The following is a 13548-nucleotide window of genomic DNA, read 5'->3' as shown; positions in this document are numbered from 1 at the left end:
GGTTTTCTGCCAAGTGTTTGGGAACTTCAGGTTACTATAACATAATGTAATGTAGCAGACTGAGATATTACAGTTATTCACCAGTGTATGTTAAGTGTCCAGTAATCAACATCTAACATCACCTGGGCCGGTTAGTTTCTACTTACCCTTCCATATCACCTTCCCTCTTTTTCCTTTCTGCTTGCTGACTAGGACACTCTGCTATGCAGAGAACACCCTCAACAGATTGTCTGGGCATTTGGCTTCCGGTGTGTCCTGTTAGGGACCCAATAGGAGATATGTGTGGGAGACATCAAGAAATAATTCTCTGTGGGCCTGTGATGGACTGGTTGTGTTCTTTCAGGTTGGTCATAGCTTCTGTCACAGTGGCTTCCATTCACAATTCCTGCTTTCTGTGACAAACTTTTACTAAGGCTCTTTAAATTACTTGAATTCCAGCCCACCATTTGTTTTCATTGCTTTGTCAATTCATTCAGCTTTCCCTTCTTGAAAACAAGGTGAGAAACTGTAATCCGTTACACTTCAGTAGATCATTCAAGTTATTAGAACCAACAACGATTTCAAGTACCAATTGATACCAAAAAATGTGTTGTTTTGACCAAAGTGTAGTTCCTTTGGCCTGATCTTCATATATACTGCTGAAATATCAGGTTCATCATCAATAGTAAACCATCTTTCAATTATTTATCCAGCATTGAGAATGAATAGATCATGTCAAGCTGACCTTGTCAGAAGGGCTGTACATTTGTGAAATGGAAGGTTCTGGTGTGGGGAATGTGTTATGCAGGTCTATATCCTTGTCTCATAAGAGGATGAAACCTAGGATCTTAAACTTGCTAACACTGAATTGTGCTCAGCTGTGTTAAGTAGCACACAGCCTTTTGGTGTGGGTGTGTAGAGAAAGCCTTGCATAGTGTAAGTTAGCTGATGTCGGTGAAAAGGGTACAAATGCAGCACAATGAACAAAGAGGATTTTCTTGTCCCTGTTCTCCACAATTTCCTGTTTCTGTAGGTATTCCCTCTGTTTCTTTTGCTGTTTAGCAAAAGAAAACCCAAATGCTCCAGGCCCTCCTCTGTGTCACTCAACTGAAGAGAGAGAGAAAGATACCTGGCAGTAACTTACACAAACAAGAAGCTTAGAAACTTCCTACTATTCAAAAAGGGTTGTTTTGAGCAGGTTTGATTTAATTGGGGGATATACTTCATGCTTTGGGGCAAAACTTGGGGCACTTACCACTTTTTTTTTTAACACCCTTTGGCTCTACATTTCCTTCTTCTTTTCCCCTTATGCCATTTTCATGATGCTGAGAGGAATATGAAAGCTCAAGGCAGTGTTAAGAGTAGATGGAAGATTCCAGGCATGGCTTTCTATACCCAAATACTCATTCTTTTATAATTTCTGATTATACAGTCATGTTTTGCCACAAGCATCTAGTAGCTTTAGTACTACAGTGCAATGAAGTCTGAAAATACAAAGTTAATGGCAACAGTCATTATGCTTTTCTGGTCTTGAGTTTTGCAGCAACAACAAATCTATCCCAAGTCTGGGTGGCAGGAAGTAATCGTTGAGATGGCCGCTGTTGCTAAGGCCACCATCACTGGAGAAGTGCTCAGGCAAGCACTACCTCCTGAGGGAAAAGCAGAGTGTCAAGCTGATCTTTTACTGGAGAAAACCAATGATGTTATTGAACAGCACATAGAATCCTGCCAACCTACCCCACCAAGTTCGACAATCAATGGATGAGCAAGGTTGTTTGCAGAGATAAAAGAACAAAATGCTTTTTTTTTTTTTAGAGCAAGCATTGATTGTGAAGATGTATGTGACCCGGGTCTTCTGTCGGAAACACTGTTTTTAGATATATGCAGATTTCTTTGTAAGACGATTTAAATTTGGGGTTTCTCTTAGCTGTGCTTTAGGTGGCTACGTGGGAGTCTTGTCAAAGGTCTTGCCTTCCTTGAGTTCTTTGGCAAAATAATCAGAAACTTTAGAGAATAGAGGCAGAGCTTATTCTGTGTAGACAAGACTTAATACAAACTTAATACAATATTTTGATATGCATCGAGAAAACTTATAAAGGCAGATGTGGTGAAATTTCTGTTTATACCAAAGAGTCTCTTTGTGCCAATATCCCTGATCCCACCCCTCAGTCTTATACAGATAGACTCAGTCTGTAAGGCCATATGAGAGGGAGGTATAAACGTGTTTAGCTATGTCTATAGATCATCAGTCTGTAGGTAAAGATCAGCTAGAAGAGGCAAATGATTAAATCATCTGTGAATTTTGTCTTTGGTTAGACATGTAATATTTGTTGGGCTTTCATAGTATTGTCCAAGGTACTTCTGGGGTTTACATGGCCATTTGTGGCATCCCAAAGAGCTAGATGGCAATAATGTGCTTCTCTGTGAATCTGCATAGGCCACACCCAAAATGACACTTAGCTGATTTGAAATGGAATTCTAACATCTTAGCCTGTGAATAGCTCATGCTGCTTAGTAACTTTAGAAGCTGGGAAGACTTTTAAATGATATGGGAAATGGGTAACTTTCCATTTACATAGTTTTACAGAAAATAAATCTTTCAAAATTGGAGTACATGGAAAAATATTAAGGGGGATATTTCATCAGTCTCAATTCTAGTTGTTAAGAAAGTGGGAAGAGCTCAAGAAAGGCCCACTCTTTCTCTTCAAGGACACTTCAGAGGTTATGCTGACCACTGAAAGGAGGTCTAGGAAATGTAATCTAGTCGTGAGTCCAAATAACTTGATAAAAGTCAAAGGTTTCATCTAGGAAAAGTAGAGAGAGCCACTGAAGTATAGTAATCTCTTCTAAGTCATATCAAAACATGTATGTATGGATACATGTGAATTAATTTCTTTTGGCATAGAGTATTGCCTTTTTGAGCTCTATATCAAATTTTTGAAATCTTTTCCTAGAGTGGTAAGTCCATGATGCACAGATTTGCTAGCTAAATGAAGACCAAGTAATTAGCTTTATTAACAGCTAGGCAAGCATAAATAAAGCTCCCTAGACACAAAGCTGTCTGTTAAGAAGCAGATTGGGAAGAATTCAACTTGGACTTGAGGCTGAACTAGTATTTTAGACTTTGGCACCAAATCGTAACCTTGGGACCCATGACTGCCTGCCCAGAAGACTTGAAACCCATCAACCCAGCCATTAGTATGAACTTCAGCCCACTCCCACACACCTAGTTACCAGAGGAGTGTGAGCCTCCCTTCTAAAGAGGGAAGTACTGCTTGGCCTCCTGAATATGTGTGTGTGTGTGTGTGTGTGTGTGCGTGTGTGTATATTTATATACATATACACAAATACATATATTTCCCTTGTATGTGGTCAGGATCAGGTCAGAGCATAAAGGGAAAACCTCATATACTATATATTTCTCCCAATAAATGTAGAATTCTGGCTCTTGATTTAGTTTCTTGGGGGAGAGCATGTAGAGGTGGGAAGCTAGATAAGAAATCTTTATTCAGGAACAGGAAGAGTAGAGTCGGGGATGTGAATCTCCATTTCTTTGGGCAGAAGAAAGAATGTAGTTGGACAACTAATGAGAAAAGTGGAAGTTAAAGCCATATTTGAAAGGAAAGCTTTGATGATGAAGAGTTGTGTAATTAATCACCTCAAATATTCTTTATTTGGGTAATGGAAATATGGACTTATTTTAAGCACACATCTTATTCTTATGAAACCTCAGCACAAAGAAAAATGAGAAGTGAAGAGAAGCAAAATGACAGGTGTTTTCAAATATGCAGTTTGATGCGTATAGGAACTGCAAGGGAAGGAAAAGGAAGAGTCATATAAGGACGTGAGGGAGAGTGCTAGAAAGGAAAGTGGGTGTAAAAGGACAAAGAGGTTTGGGCATGGTGGAGGCTGGGGGACATGGCAGTGATTGTTCCTTCACAGAGATATGTCACAGGGATTATCACATTAGCCAGGGTGTTGGCACACTGGAAGGACAATGGAAGAGAGGTTAATGGAAAGGCCATTTATAAGGCACTGTGAAAGGAACCATCATAGGGTGGTGAAGTACTCAGCCGCTGGCAATAGTGAGAGATTTGTTACTCTCTTACAAGGATAGAGTGTGATCCTAGAGCCTGGCCCAAGCTTTAACTATGACTGAGGGCACAGGTTGGGAAATATATTGCCAAAAGGGAAGAAACTGGAGGAATGAATTCTGCCTTCTGCCTTCTTTTGTCTTCCCATGTCCTGCTGGTGCCTCCCTTTGGCTAGAGTCAACTGGAAGCCAGAGGCAAGAAGACATTAGTAAAGGAAGCCTCATTGGAAACACAACAAGGCAGTGAAGGGTGGAGGGGCACATAGAGAAAGGCCTATTTGACATTTCACTGCAACGCAGGGGAGTGTGTGAGATCAGATTTCCTGCCATATTTTAATTAATGAATTGCCTCCACAAAGTTATTGAGTGCTTGCTCTGGTAGGTGCCATGGATAAGAAATCAATAGAGACCTTGTTTTTGAGAGGATCATATACCAGAAGACAATCAGGATTGTAAAAACAGAGAATGGAGGATGTGGGTATGAGGAACAGCAAAAGACAAGCTGATGGGGATAGAAGAGGATGTGATTTGGAGGCGTGTCGATCATGATATGGAGGGGGGCAGTCATCCACCGTGCACAGTGAATAGCATGGACAAAGGTCCAGATGCTGTCAGAGTATGGACAGAAGACTTCAGTCAGAGAGAGAGGGGAATACAGGGTCTGATTGTCATTCAAGTTGCCAAGTAAGTGGGAGTCAACAGAGGATTATATATACAGTACTTAACTGATAAAACTGCCTTCTTTTGTTAGTATGTGTTTTTCTTTTTTTTTTTTAATCTTATGCTCTCACTGACCACTTTCCTGATTGTTGTGGGTATTGTTTGTGATGGAAGAAATCTCTGGAATTAAGGCAGTATATAGGGTGGATTTGATGTGGGGAGTTGAAAAAGAAACATTGCAAGTACTTAATATGTTCTCCCTTCAGTTGTCAGTAGGGTTTTCATTGGAGGACAGTGATAATATTGGGGATGCTGGCATAGAAATTAAAATGCTTAATGATCCAGGTCTTAGTGGTCTACTACATTAGTGTAAAAATGAGATGTGACTTGTTGAGGACTTGGAAAGTTGTTTTGAAATACTATCACTGTACCATGATGTATATTATTTTAGAGTGCAAAACAGCCCCCCCAACCCCATGAAAATACAAATGCACAGTGTCACATTATGTTTTCAGACTTTGATCTCCAAAGAGGAAACTCTCCAGGACTTTGGGGGAGAAAGTCCATTACTGAATTAATCAAGCAACTATCTTCTATCTGCACTTTTATTTTCTATACCCTTTACACCTGTTTAATTAATCCTAAACATGATGCTGACTGCTAATTAAACAGCCCTGGAAGTGACTGACTGAAGGTAGTAATTTGAGATAATTAGTTTTGGTTTCAAACACTCAATTTTCACACTTTGTGCTCATTTTTAGAAAGGGGTGCCTCACTATTACAGACAGAATGGGGGTTGGGGAAAATTTTTACTGCTGGACTCTGAGTAGCTGAGGAAGTGGGAGGGTTATGTCTCCAGGTATGACAAGGAAATTGCATGGTGTTGTAGAATTTCCTACAGAACACTCTCCTCTTCCCTGTGTACACACACACACACACACACACACACACACACACACACACACACACACCACTCAGATATAGAATTCCTCCCAAAGTCAAGATCAGATTACTGATTCTCTTTTATTAGAACATAGAAATACTCAATATCTTGTTCTTTGGGACGGTTTTTTTCCCTAAGAGGGAGAAGATGTCACTGAGCCATCAAGGTATTTAACTGGGGTCTCTTGAAGCAAAATGAAAAAAAGCAACAAAGGTCAAGGTTTGGAGTTTAGTCTGAAATTGGAAAGAGTGCCTTTCTGAATAATCCTCAACTACAAAGACACGAGGCAACCATTTGTCAACCCCACAGCTAATATCTGGCAGGGAGAGCAAAGGGCAAGAACATGTAGATCAGACATTTTTCATAGTCACATGATGTTGATAAGTAAGTCAACATGGTCCTCACCAAAAGAACAGACCAGGAGTTGTTTATAGAGTTAAATAGGCTGGACTCAATTGTTCCATTGTTGTAGCTTATAGGAGGCATTCACAGAGGCTGAATGACTCCTGAGCACCCTGGAGAGCTCCAGGCATGTTGTTCTGCACATCAGGGTGTCAGCTGCAACATTGGATGGATTGTTTTATGTACCAGTCAAGCTTCCATCTTCAAGCACACCACTTGAGCTAAGGCACCTAGGAATCCATTTGACCTGTGAACCTTCATTACAACCAGCATGGAATGAGTAGGGCTAAGATGCAAAGCTGTATCATTTACACTCCAAAAATTGCTGAGAAACTATATAGGATTCCTACTTAAAAAAAATAGTTAACCAATTTTTCATGTTTATGTCAGGAAATAGGCTCTTTTCCCAAAGAATTTATGATCTGGATTCTTATTCTTTGTAATTTTTTTTGAATTGGAAAGCTATCTTTATTAGTAGTTACATGGTTGGCTCTACCCAATTCTTTTTGTATGATTCAATGACAATATTAATGACAATCATTAAACTTGCCAAACTATATACTTAGAGTAATTTAGCAAAAATGCAACCTTACAGTTTAAATGGTGTCAAATCTCCAATTTAAAAAATCTCATGATGAATTTTGTTAGATATTGTACATCCTTTCTGCCTTAAAGCCCAAGACAATTTTATGATGACTTTTTCTGTTACATGTATGTATGTTCTAGGTCTTTCGCTACTCATTTCTAAGACAGAATAATAATCACATGTAGAATAAAACAGCAGCAACAACAAACACAAATGTTTTCCTTTGGTTCCTGAAAAAAGCAAACAAACAAAAACCTAGGGCAAAACTAACTCTTTCATGTTGGTGGTTCTACAGCCACCAAGATATTACCCACTCGTGATATCTTCCAGATAGCCCTTCTAATTATGTTATAGTGTTGGCTGTTTAATCTCTTGTCAGTTCTTCATCCTACACCATTCCCCACAGGGGTAAAATGACCTGTCATTTGTTTTGCAGATACCTCAAATTAGCTATGCATCCACAGCCCCAGAGCTAAGTGACAACACCAGGTATGACTTCTTCTCCCGAGTGGTCCCACCTGACTCCTACCAAGCCCAAGCCATGGTGGACATTGTGACAGCCCTGGGATGGAATTATGTGTCAACACTGGCTTCCGAGGGCAACTATGGCGAGAGCGGTGTCGAGGCCTTCACCCAGATCTCAAGGGAGATTGGTGAGCATAAATTTACCAGGTGGTTGTGTTTAGAAGTGACAGGATGCTGAAGTCTGAGCAACCCCAAGTGCTATCTGAGATGTATGGATTGATTAGAACTACTATAGATCCATGCCTCAATTGGCTATTATAGAGGATGCTGGGTATATTCGAAATGATTTTGTTGTTTAGTAGGACTATCAAGGTGACACTTGGGTACTAATTTAGGATATAGGACACCTGACTCAGATGAACATTTATTTGAGTTTGTTTTGACAAGGGAGTTTGCTGGCACATTAGAGCCACTGTAAATTTAAATAAGTGACATTACTATTTGATTGTTCTAGATGAAAAAAATTTAAATGTAGAGTTTAACATCCAAATCCAGGGGGATTAAGACTAATAATCACCTTAAAGCAATACCCCAAAGTAGAGCCTTTATACTTAATAGCTATACTTAAGTGCTATTTAGTGACACATGACATTTCTTGTTGTTGTTTTTTAACTTTTTTTTTAACCTAACTCTGAAACTTCAGTCGGATGAAAGGCAGAAGGTAAAATTTGATTAGGACAAAGTACTATTGAATCCCTTCCTTCTTTCCCTCCTTCTCTTCCTATCTCCTGTCATTTTCTTTTTGAGACGGGTCATTCTATGTATCCTAGGCTGGCCTGGAACTCACTATGTATCTCAGGCTAGCCTCAAACTCATTGTCCTTCTGTATTATCTTCCTGAGTGCTGGGATTACAGAGATGAAGTACCATGCCCAGCATACGTCCTAGGCTTTCTTCACAATACTTATTGAAATCTTTTTTTTTTTTTTGGCCAGTCCTGGGCCTTGGACTCAGGGCCTGAGCACTGTCCCTGGCTTCTTTTTGCTTAAGGCTAGCACTCTGCCACTTGAGCCACAGCGCCTCTTCTGGCCGTTTTCTATATATGTGGTGCTGAGGAATCGAACCCAGAGCTTCATGGATATGAGACAAGCACTCTTGCCACTAGGCCATATTCCCAGCCCCACTTATTGAAATCTCTTTAGACATTTCACCAACTTGTATGTTTACCTATAAGTTTGTAAATCCATTCTACTACTTGGAATAAATAGAACAAGACAAAATGACTTAAAACAACTTAGAATACAAGCCTTATTGCTAATTGGTCCATGGATGAAAGAAGATATGTTATTGTCACTTAAATACTAGTCCTTTTAGTAAAAATGAGGTTTTCTGTATAGGAAATAACATTTTATGTTATGGAATAATTTATGTGTCCATTGGATATCTTTCAATTATTTTCAACTTAGAAAAATTATTTTGATTAATTTATTATCTTTCTTGAAGGCTTTGATTCAGTAAAAGAACATAGGGGTGATTTGGACTTAACCACAGTTACCAAAGGGCAAAGAATATAAAGTTGTTAAAATAAGACTTTCATTTGAAAGACTTCTAGATGCCCTCTATCGTTCATCTATACATAGCAGAATATGGATATTTATTATGCACAATCATTTTTTCTATATAACATTTATTCTATGCTTGCACTGTAGTAGAAACTGTAGAAAAAAGCTGTCTTGTTAGATACATGAGATTAATTGATTTAATTGGATACCTGATTATACTGACAATGTCCATGATACCATAATCTTTGCTCTTTGGAATTTTAAATTACGCCACTATTACTATAAAAATGATTGAAAACCATCCATTGAACTTTAAAAATTATATTATCATCTTGAATAAAAGCCCCGAGTTTATCATTAAAGAAAATGCCCACTCAGATGAAAACAATAGCTTCTGGAAGCAGAGTTAATGCATTATTTAAGCAGCTGATGTCAGTTCTTACCAGAGTGATAATTCACAAGGAGAAAGAATCAACAAAATATGTGTTGAGAAAAGTTTTCTGCAGCGATCTTGGGCATTCGTTAATGCAAAGACACATTTCATGTGCATGACACAGATTACGATGGGAAATTCAACACAGGATGTCATTTGCCAATTGTTGTGGAATCTGACACAATGTTGTTTCTTTTTCTGCAAGTTAAGTGAGAGTACAATTTCATTCTTTTGACTAAAATAAGAAACCCCCAGTTTTCACTTTTAGAGAGCATTGCTATATTTTGGTATATTGTCACATAAAATTATTCAGATGGTACCATTCATCACTCCTGATTTAAAAAAAAATTGTAGTCATTAATATGGGTGAAAAAATTTTAGTGCCTTCTGTGTTGATTCTTTTTATATTCTGCAATCTGATTGGCTGTCCATTTTATTTCAGTTTTCACTGATCTGGGGAATGGAGAGGGGGAGGGATGGCTTGCCAATTAATATGCAGAATACTGAAAAGGCCAAATTAGTACCACACTAGAGTATGCCATGGAATATATTAAATATCAAAATCATCCCTCATTTTAATGACAAAGATTTTTATCTAGAACAAAAATAGCTGAAAATTAAACCTTTTGCATGACAATGATATTGATGGGAATGGCAAATGATAGTAACTTAGCCCATTCTGAAGTTATCTAATGGCGCTAATGAAAATTCATTAGTTCTGTAACATTTGCTCTTCCTACAACATTGACATGATGACATTCCTGTCATCAAGTGAGTGGTGTGTATTTAAAAATCTTAGTATCTTGACCAATAAGGAGATGTGTTCACAACTTATGGAATGTCTGCATCACCAGAAAATTATATATTTCTCACACTCATACATAAAAATTTCCACACTTTATTCTGAATTTCTTCTGTCTTTGGTGATGTTGGTTAAGAAGAAGTTTTAGCTTAAATTGAGGCATCCTGCATTTTGTTTCTGATGAATTCAGGCAGATCATAATGTAATGATAGTGAAATGAACACTCATTTAGTGATAAATTACTTGTACATTTCCATTAGAGTGTTTTTAATCTGAACAAAGTCTGAGACTTGAAGAAGTGTCCCTTGTGAATCAGAGAGAATGAAATTCATGAGTGATGGCAGTCAGAGACCTCTGTAGGCAGTATCCTTGTGAAGGAGAGATAAGAGATACCTGAGAAAATAAAGACAAATAGCCCTTTGATGTCCTAGCTGTTAGAGTGTCAGTACAAAGAAACTCTTGACTATAAGATTTTTACTGAAAAAACCCCCAAATCATTTTGGGATCAGCCAATAGCATACTTTAACTGGAACTTAGTGCTTAGCAAGGTCCAGGAGACAGAATTGGAAGGTTCAATACTGACACATCATTGGATATTTCAAATAATAGGTTCTTAATATTTTAATATCTGAATATCCTTAATATTTTTTAAATAAAGGAGGAACTGCTGATGAGTGAGGAAATCTGTCAGGATATACACTTAAGGTGATATTGAGAAAGAGAGAGAGAGACACTCAGGGGCTTCTGCACTATCAGTATTGTCTTTATAATATTAATATGGAAGAGGAAATAGACTTTAATGATATTTCTCAGGTGGAGTCTATGTGGCCTAGTAACTGACTCTAGAGGTTGACGATGAGAGAAATTAAAACTGACCATGTAATTCTCTGGCTGGATAGCTCAAGTCCCATACACAGAACCAATGGAAAGGTTGGTGTGGAGTGGAGAGCTTAAGTCTGATCATAAAAACGCTAAGCTTCTCTATATGTCATTGTGGAGAAGGGCATCAAGGAGCGTTGGTCTGAGCTAAATAGGAACTGAGAGGTAGATCTAAAACTTGCAGACACACAATTATCAGTTACAGAGAGGGCTGTAGTTCCCAAAGAAGCAAAGGGGATTGAGGATGGACTCTTGGGGAGAAGCTTAAATACAAGGATTGGGAAAAATGGCCTGTAAAGTAGCTACTAAAGATAGGATATAATCGGAGCTCCAGTGGTGCAATTGGTTAGAGGTAAGGTAGGATACAGTGTTCTCTGTCTGTCTGACTTTCTCTGTGGGTTTGTACTTGGTGGAGGGCTATCGGTCAACTTCAAAGAAGGGTTTCACTCTGAGAAGTAGTAGGATGGCATTCTGTTGCGCAATTCTTCATAAGAGAACAGGACCTTTTGCCAGTAAGCATAGCTAATTCTGAGCCATGTACTTACAGAGAACTAAGCAATGTCATTGAGGTGGGTGTTTTAGTTTCCCAATCTGCCCTAGCAAAGCACAATGTAGGTAGTTTGAAACAAGATTCTTTGCCTCACTGTTCTAGTGGATAGATATTTGAAGTCTAGGCATTCAGGGGGCTGTGCTGGTTCTGGAACCTATAGGGGAGAAACCTCCCTGGCCCTTGGAGCTGCTAGCATTTGCCAGCAGACTTGGTATTCCTTGGCTTAGAGATAGATGGATCACAAGTCCCTGCCTCTGCCACCACACAGATTTCTTCAGTGACTGAATCTTCTCTCTGTATAAGGATACAGTCCTATTGGATAACAGGCCTACCTTACTCCAAGAGGATCTTATTTCTAATTGATGGGATCTGTAATGACTCTATCTTCAAATGGTTGGATTTTGAAGTACAGAGGTGAGGATTTTGCCTTATCTTTGTGGAAGATAGTTCAACTGATTATGAGGAAATTCGAAGTCATCAGGCAGATTTCAGGTACTTAGAAGGGAAGGAGTCTGGAGGACAATGGGTTAGGATAATTGTCGCTTGAGGTGAGCGTGAGGTAAGCAGAAATTTGGTTAACAGAGAACTTATAACAAAATGAATTCGGAAGTTCTCTGGATTTTAATTGAATTTTGTTCTTCCATTTTGTGTATGTGTGCGGATAGGGTGACATCACTAACAATTTGGGTCTCTACAGTAGAGTAGGAGGTGAGATCTCTGTGTTCAGCTGTCCTAGGCATCAAGGTAGCCAAAAGCTTCCTTGCTCCTCTAGGGTATTGAAAAGCCAGTGAGTACTGGTTGTTTGGTTGCCTTGCTTTCCCAGTTCTAAGAACCCCCACCCCAACACCTGGAAAATTATGAACACCCAGAGAATCCCTTCTGGCTTATTTTTGTTTCCCCTTCTGGCCTCTTTTGGCTCAAAGGAGGGAATCGCTGAGTTGCTGCTGGTTAAGATTTACTCATCACTCCTGTTATACTCTCAATTGTTAGGACCAGAGTCTTCTATTTGTCTTGTTTTAATTATTCAGTGCAATATTTCACTGATATTGTAATAAAGGGGTTGATGATATTCACTCCTTCTTTTCCATCATAAGCTGTGGGGCTTGTAGTTTGTGACTCAATAAAGACTTCCTTGAGTCTTTAGACAGGCTCTTTCATTCTTTTGTCTTACCTTATTATACTATTTTAAAAAGAAGACAGGATAATAAATGTTAATGCTACCACTGTCATTATAAGGGGCAAGGAAACTAAAGCTTTATCTTTGAAGATAAAAGGAGTTGGTGAAAGCGTAATATCTTTCCATTGTGGATTTTGCACAGTATAGTGACACGCCTCCTTTAATCAGTCATCGTGTTTACCAATGACTTATTGAAGATGACAGGCCTTCAGGTCGTCATGGCATACATTACAGAGAACAGAATAGACCTGAATCTGTCAAATTTTGTTCTAAATGTGACTTTTTTTTTTCTAATTTGCAAGTCTTGGAAGCTTCTGACTATTGTCTGACATGTGTTCTGAATCTTAAAAATCTCAGTATTGAAAGGAACCATAGAGGTCATTAGATTGGAAGAGTCTGTTTGAAATGTTACTGTTTTTGACCAGTTTAATTCACTCATTCTTTGTATATAAAGTGATTGACATGTGCCACAAATCTGAGAACAAGGATCAAACAATAAAGGGGAATCTCATTCTTAGTATCAAATTAAGAAGTACCCACAGAGTCTTTTTAATTATTAAGTAATGTACAAGGAGGTTTCAATTCTGTAAGACAACTTATGACTAGAATGCATCTTGATCAATGTCACCCCTTCCATCATTCCCCCCCATATACTCCCACCGTAATCCCTACTTTCCAATTGTTTTCAGAGTGTACATTGAACATTATGACTGTGTTTTCTCACCCTTTCTTCAGGTCACATGTTTTAAAATTTAGTGTTGTTTGAAAAGAAAGCATTGCCTTACCTGCCTTCCCCCTCCTTGGGTTATAAATAAGAACCAACTTTATATGAACTGAAATGGATTCATTTTACTATTAAAACCAAGTATTTTTCAATGACAAAGAAAAGAATGCATAAAGAGGAGTTTTTCCTCTTAGATGTTCATTGCTTTGGAAAAAAATGACTTCCAGCAGGCAAAAATCAATTTGACAAAAGTATTAATGTTGTAAAATACGATGAATGAAAGGAAACATTTTA

General features: G+C 38.4%; 1 protein-coding gene across 2 annotated transcripts in view; it reads left to right on the top strand.

Moving 5' to 3' along the window:
• Positions 1–13548, top strand: part of Grm8 (glutamate metabotropic receptor 8) — a 688307-nt gene that overhangs the window by 122954 nt on the left and 551805 nt on the right. For both annotated transcript variants that reach the window (XM_048340162.1, XM_048340161.1), the window contains exon 2: positions 7100–7316. In XM_048340162.1, the coding sequence (XP_048196119.1) occupies positions 7100–7316 (217 nt within the window). The remainder of the gene's footprint in view (positions 1–7099; positions 7317–13548) is intronic.

This window comes from Perognathus longimembris, chromosome 2 (genome assembly GCF_023159225.1).
Source record: "Perognathus longimembris pacificus isolate PPM17 chromosome 2, ASM2315922v1, whole genome shotgun sequence".
Taxonomy (NCBI): Eukaryota; Metazoa; Chordata; class Mammalia; order Rodentia; family Heteromyidae; genus Perognathus; species Perognathus longimembris.
Note: the sequence above shows the minus strand (reverse complement) of the source record. Positions and strands in the feature narration are given on the sequence as shown.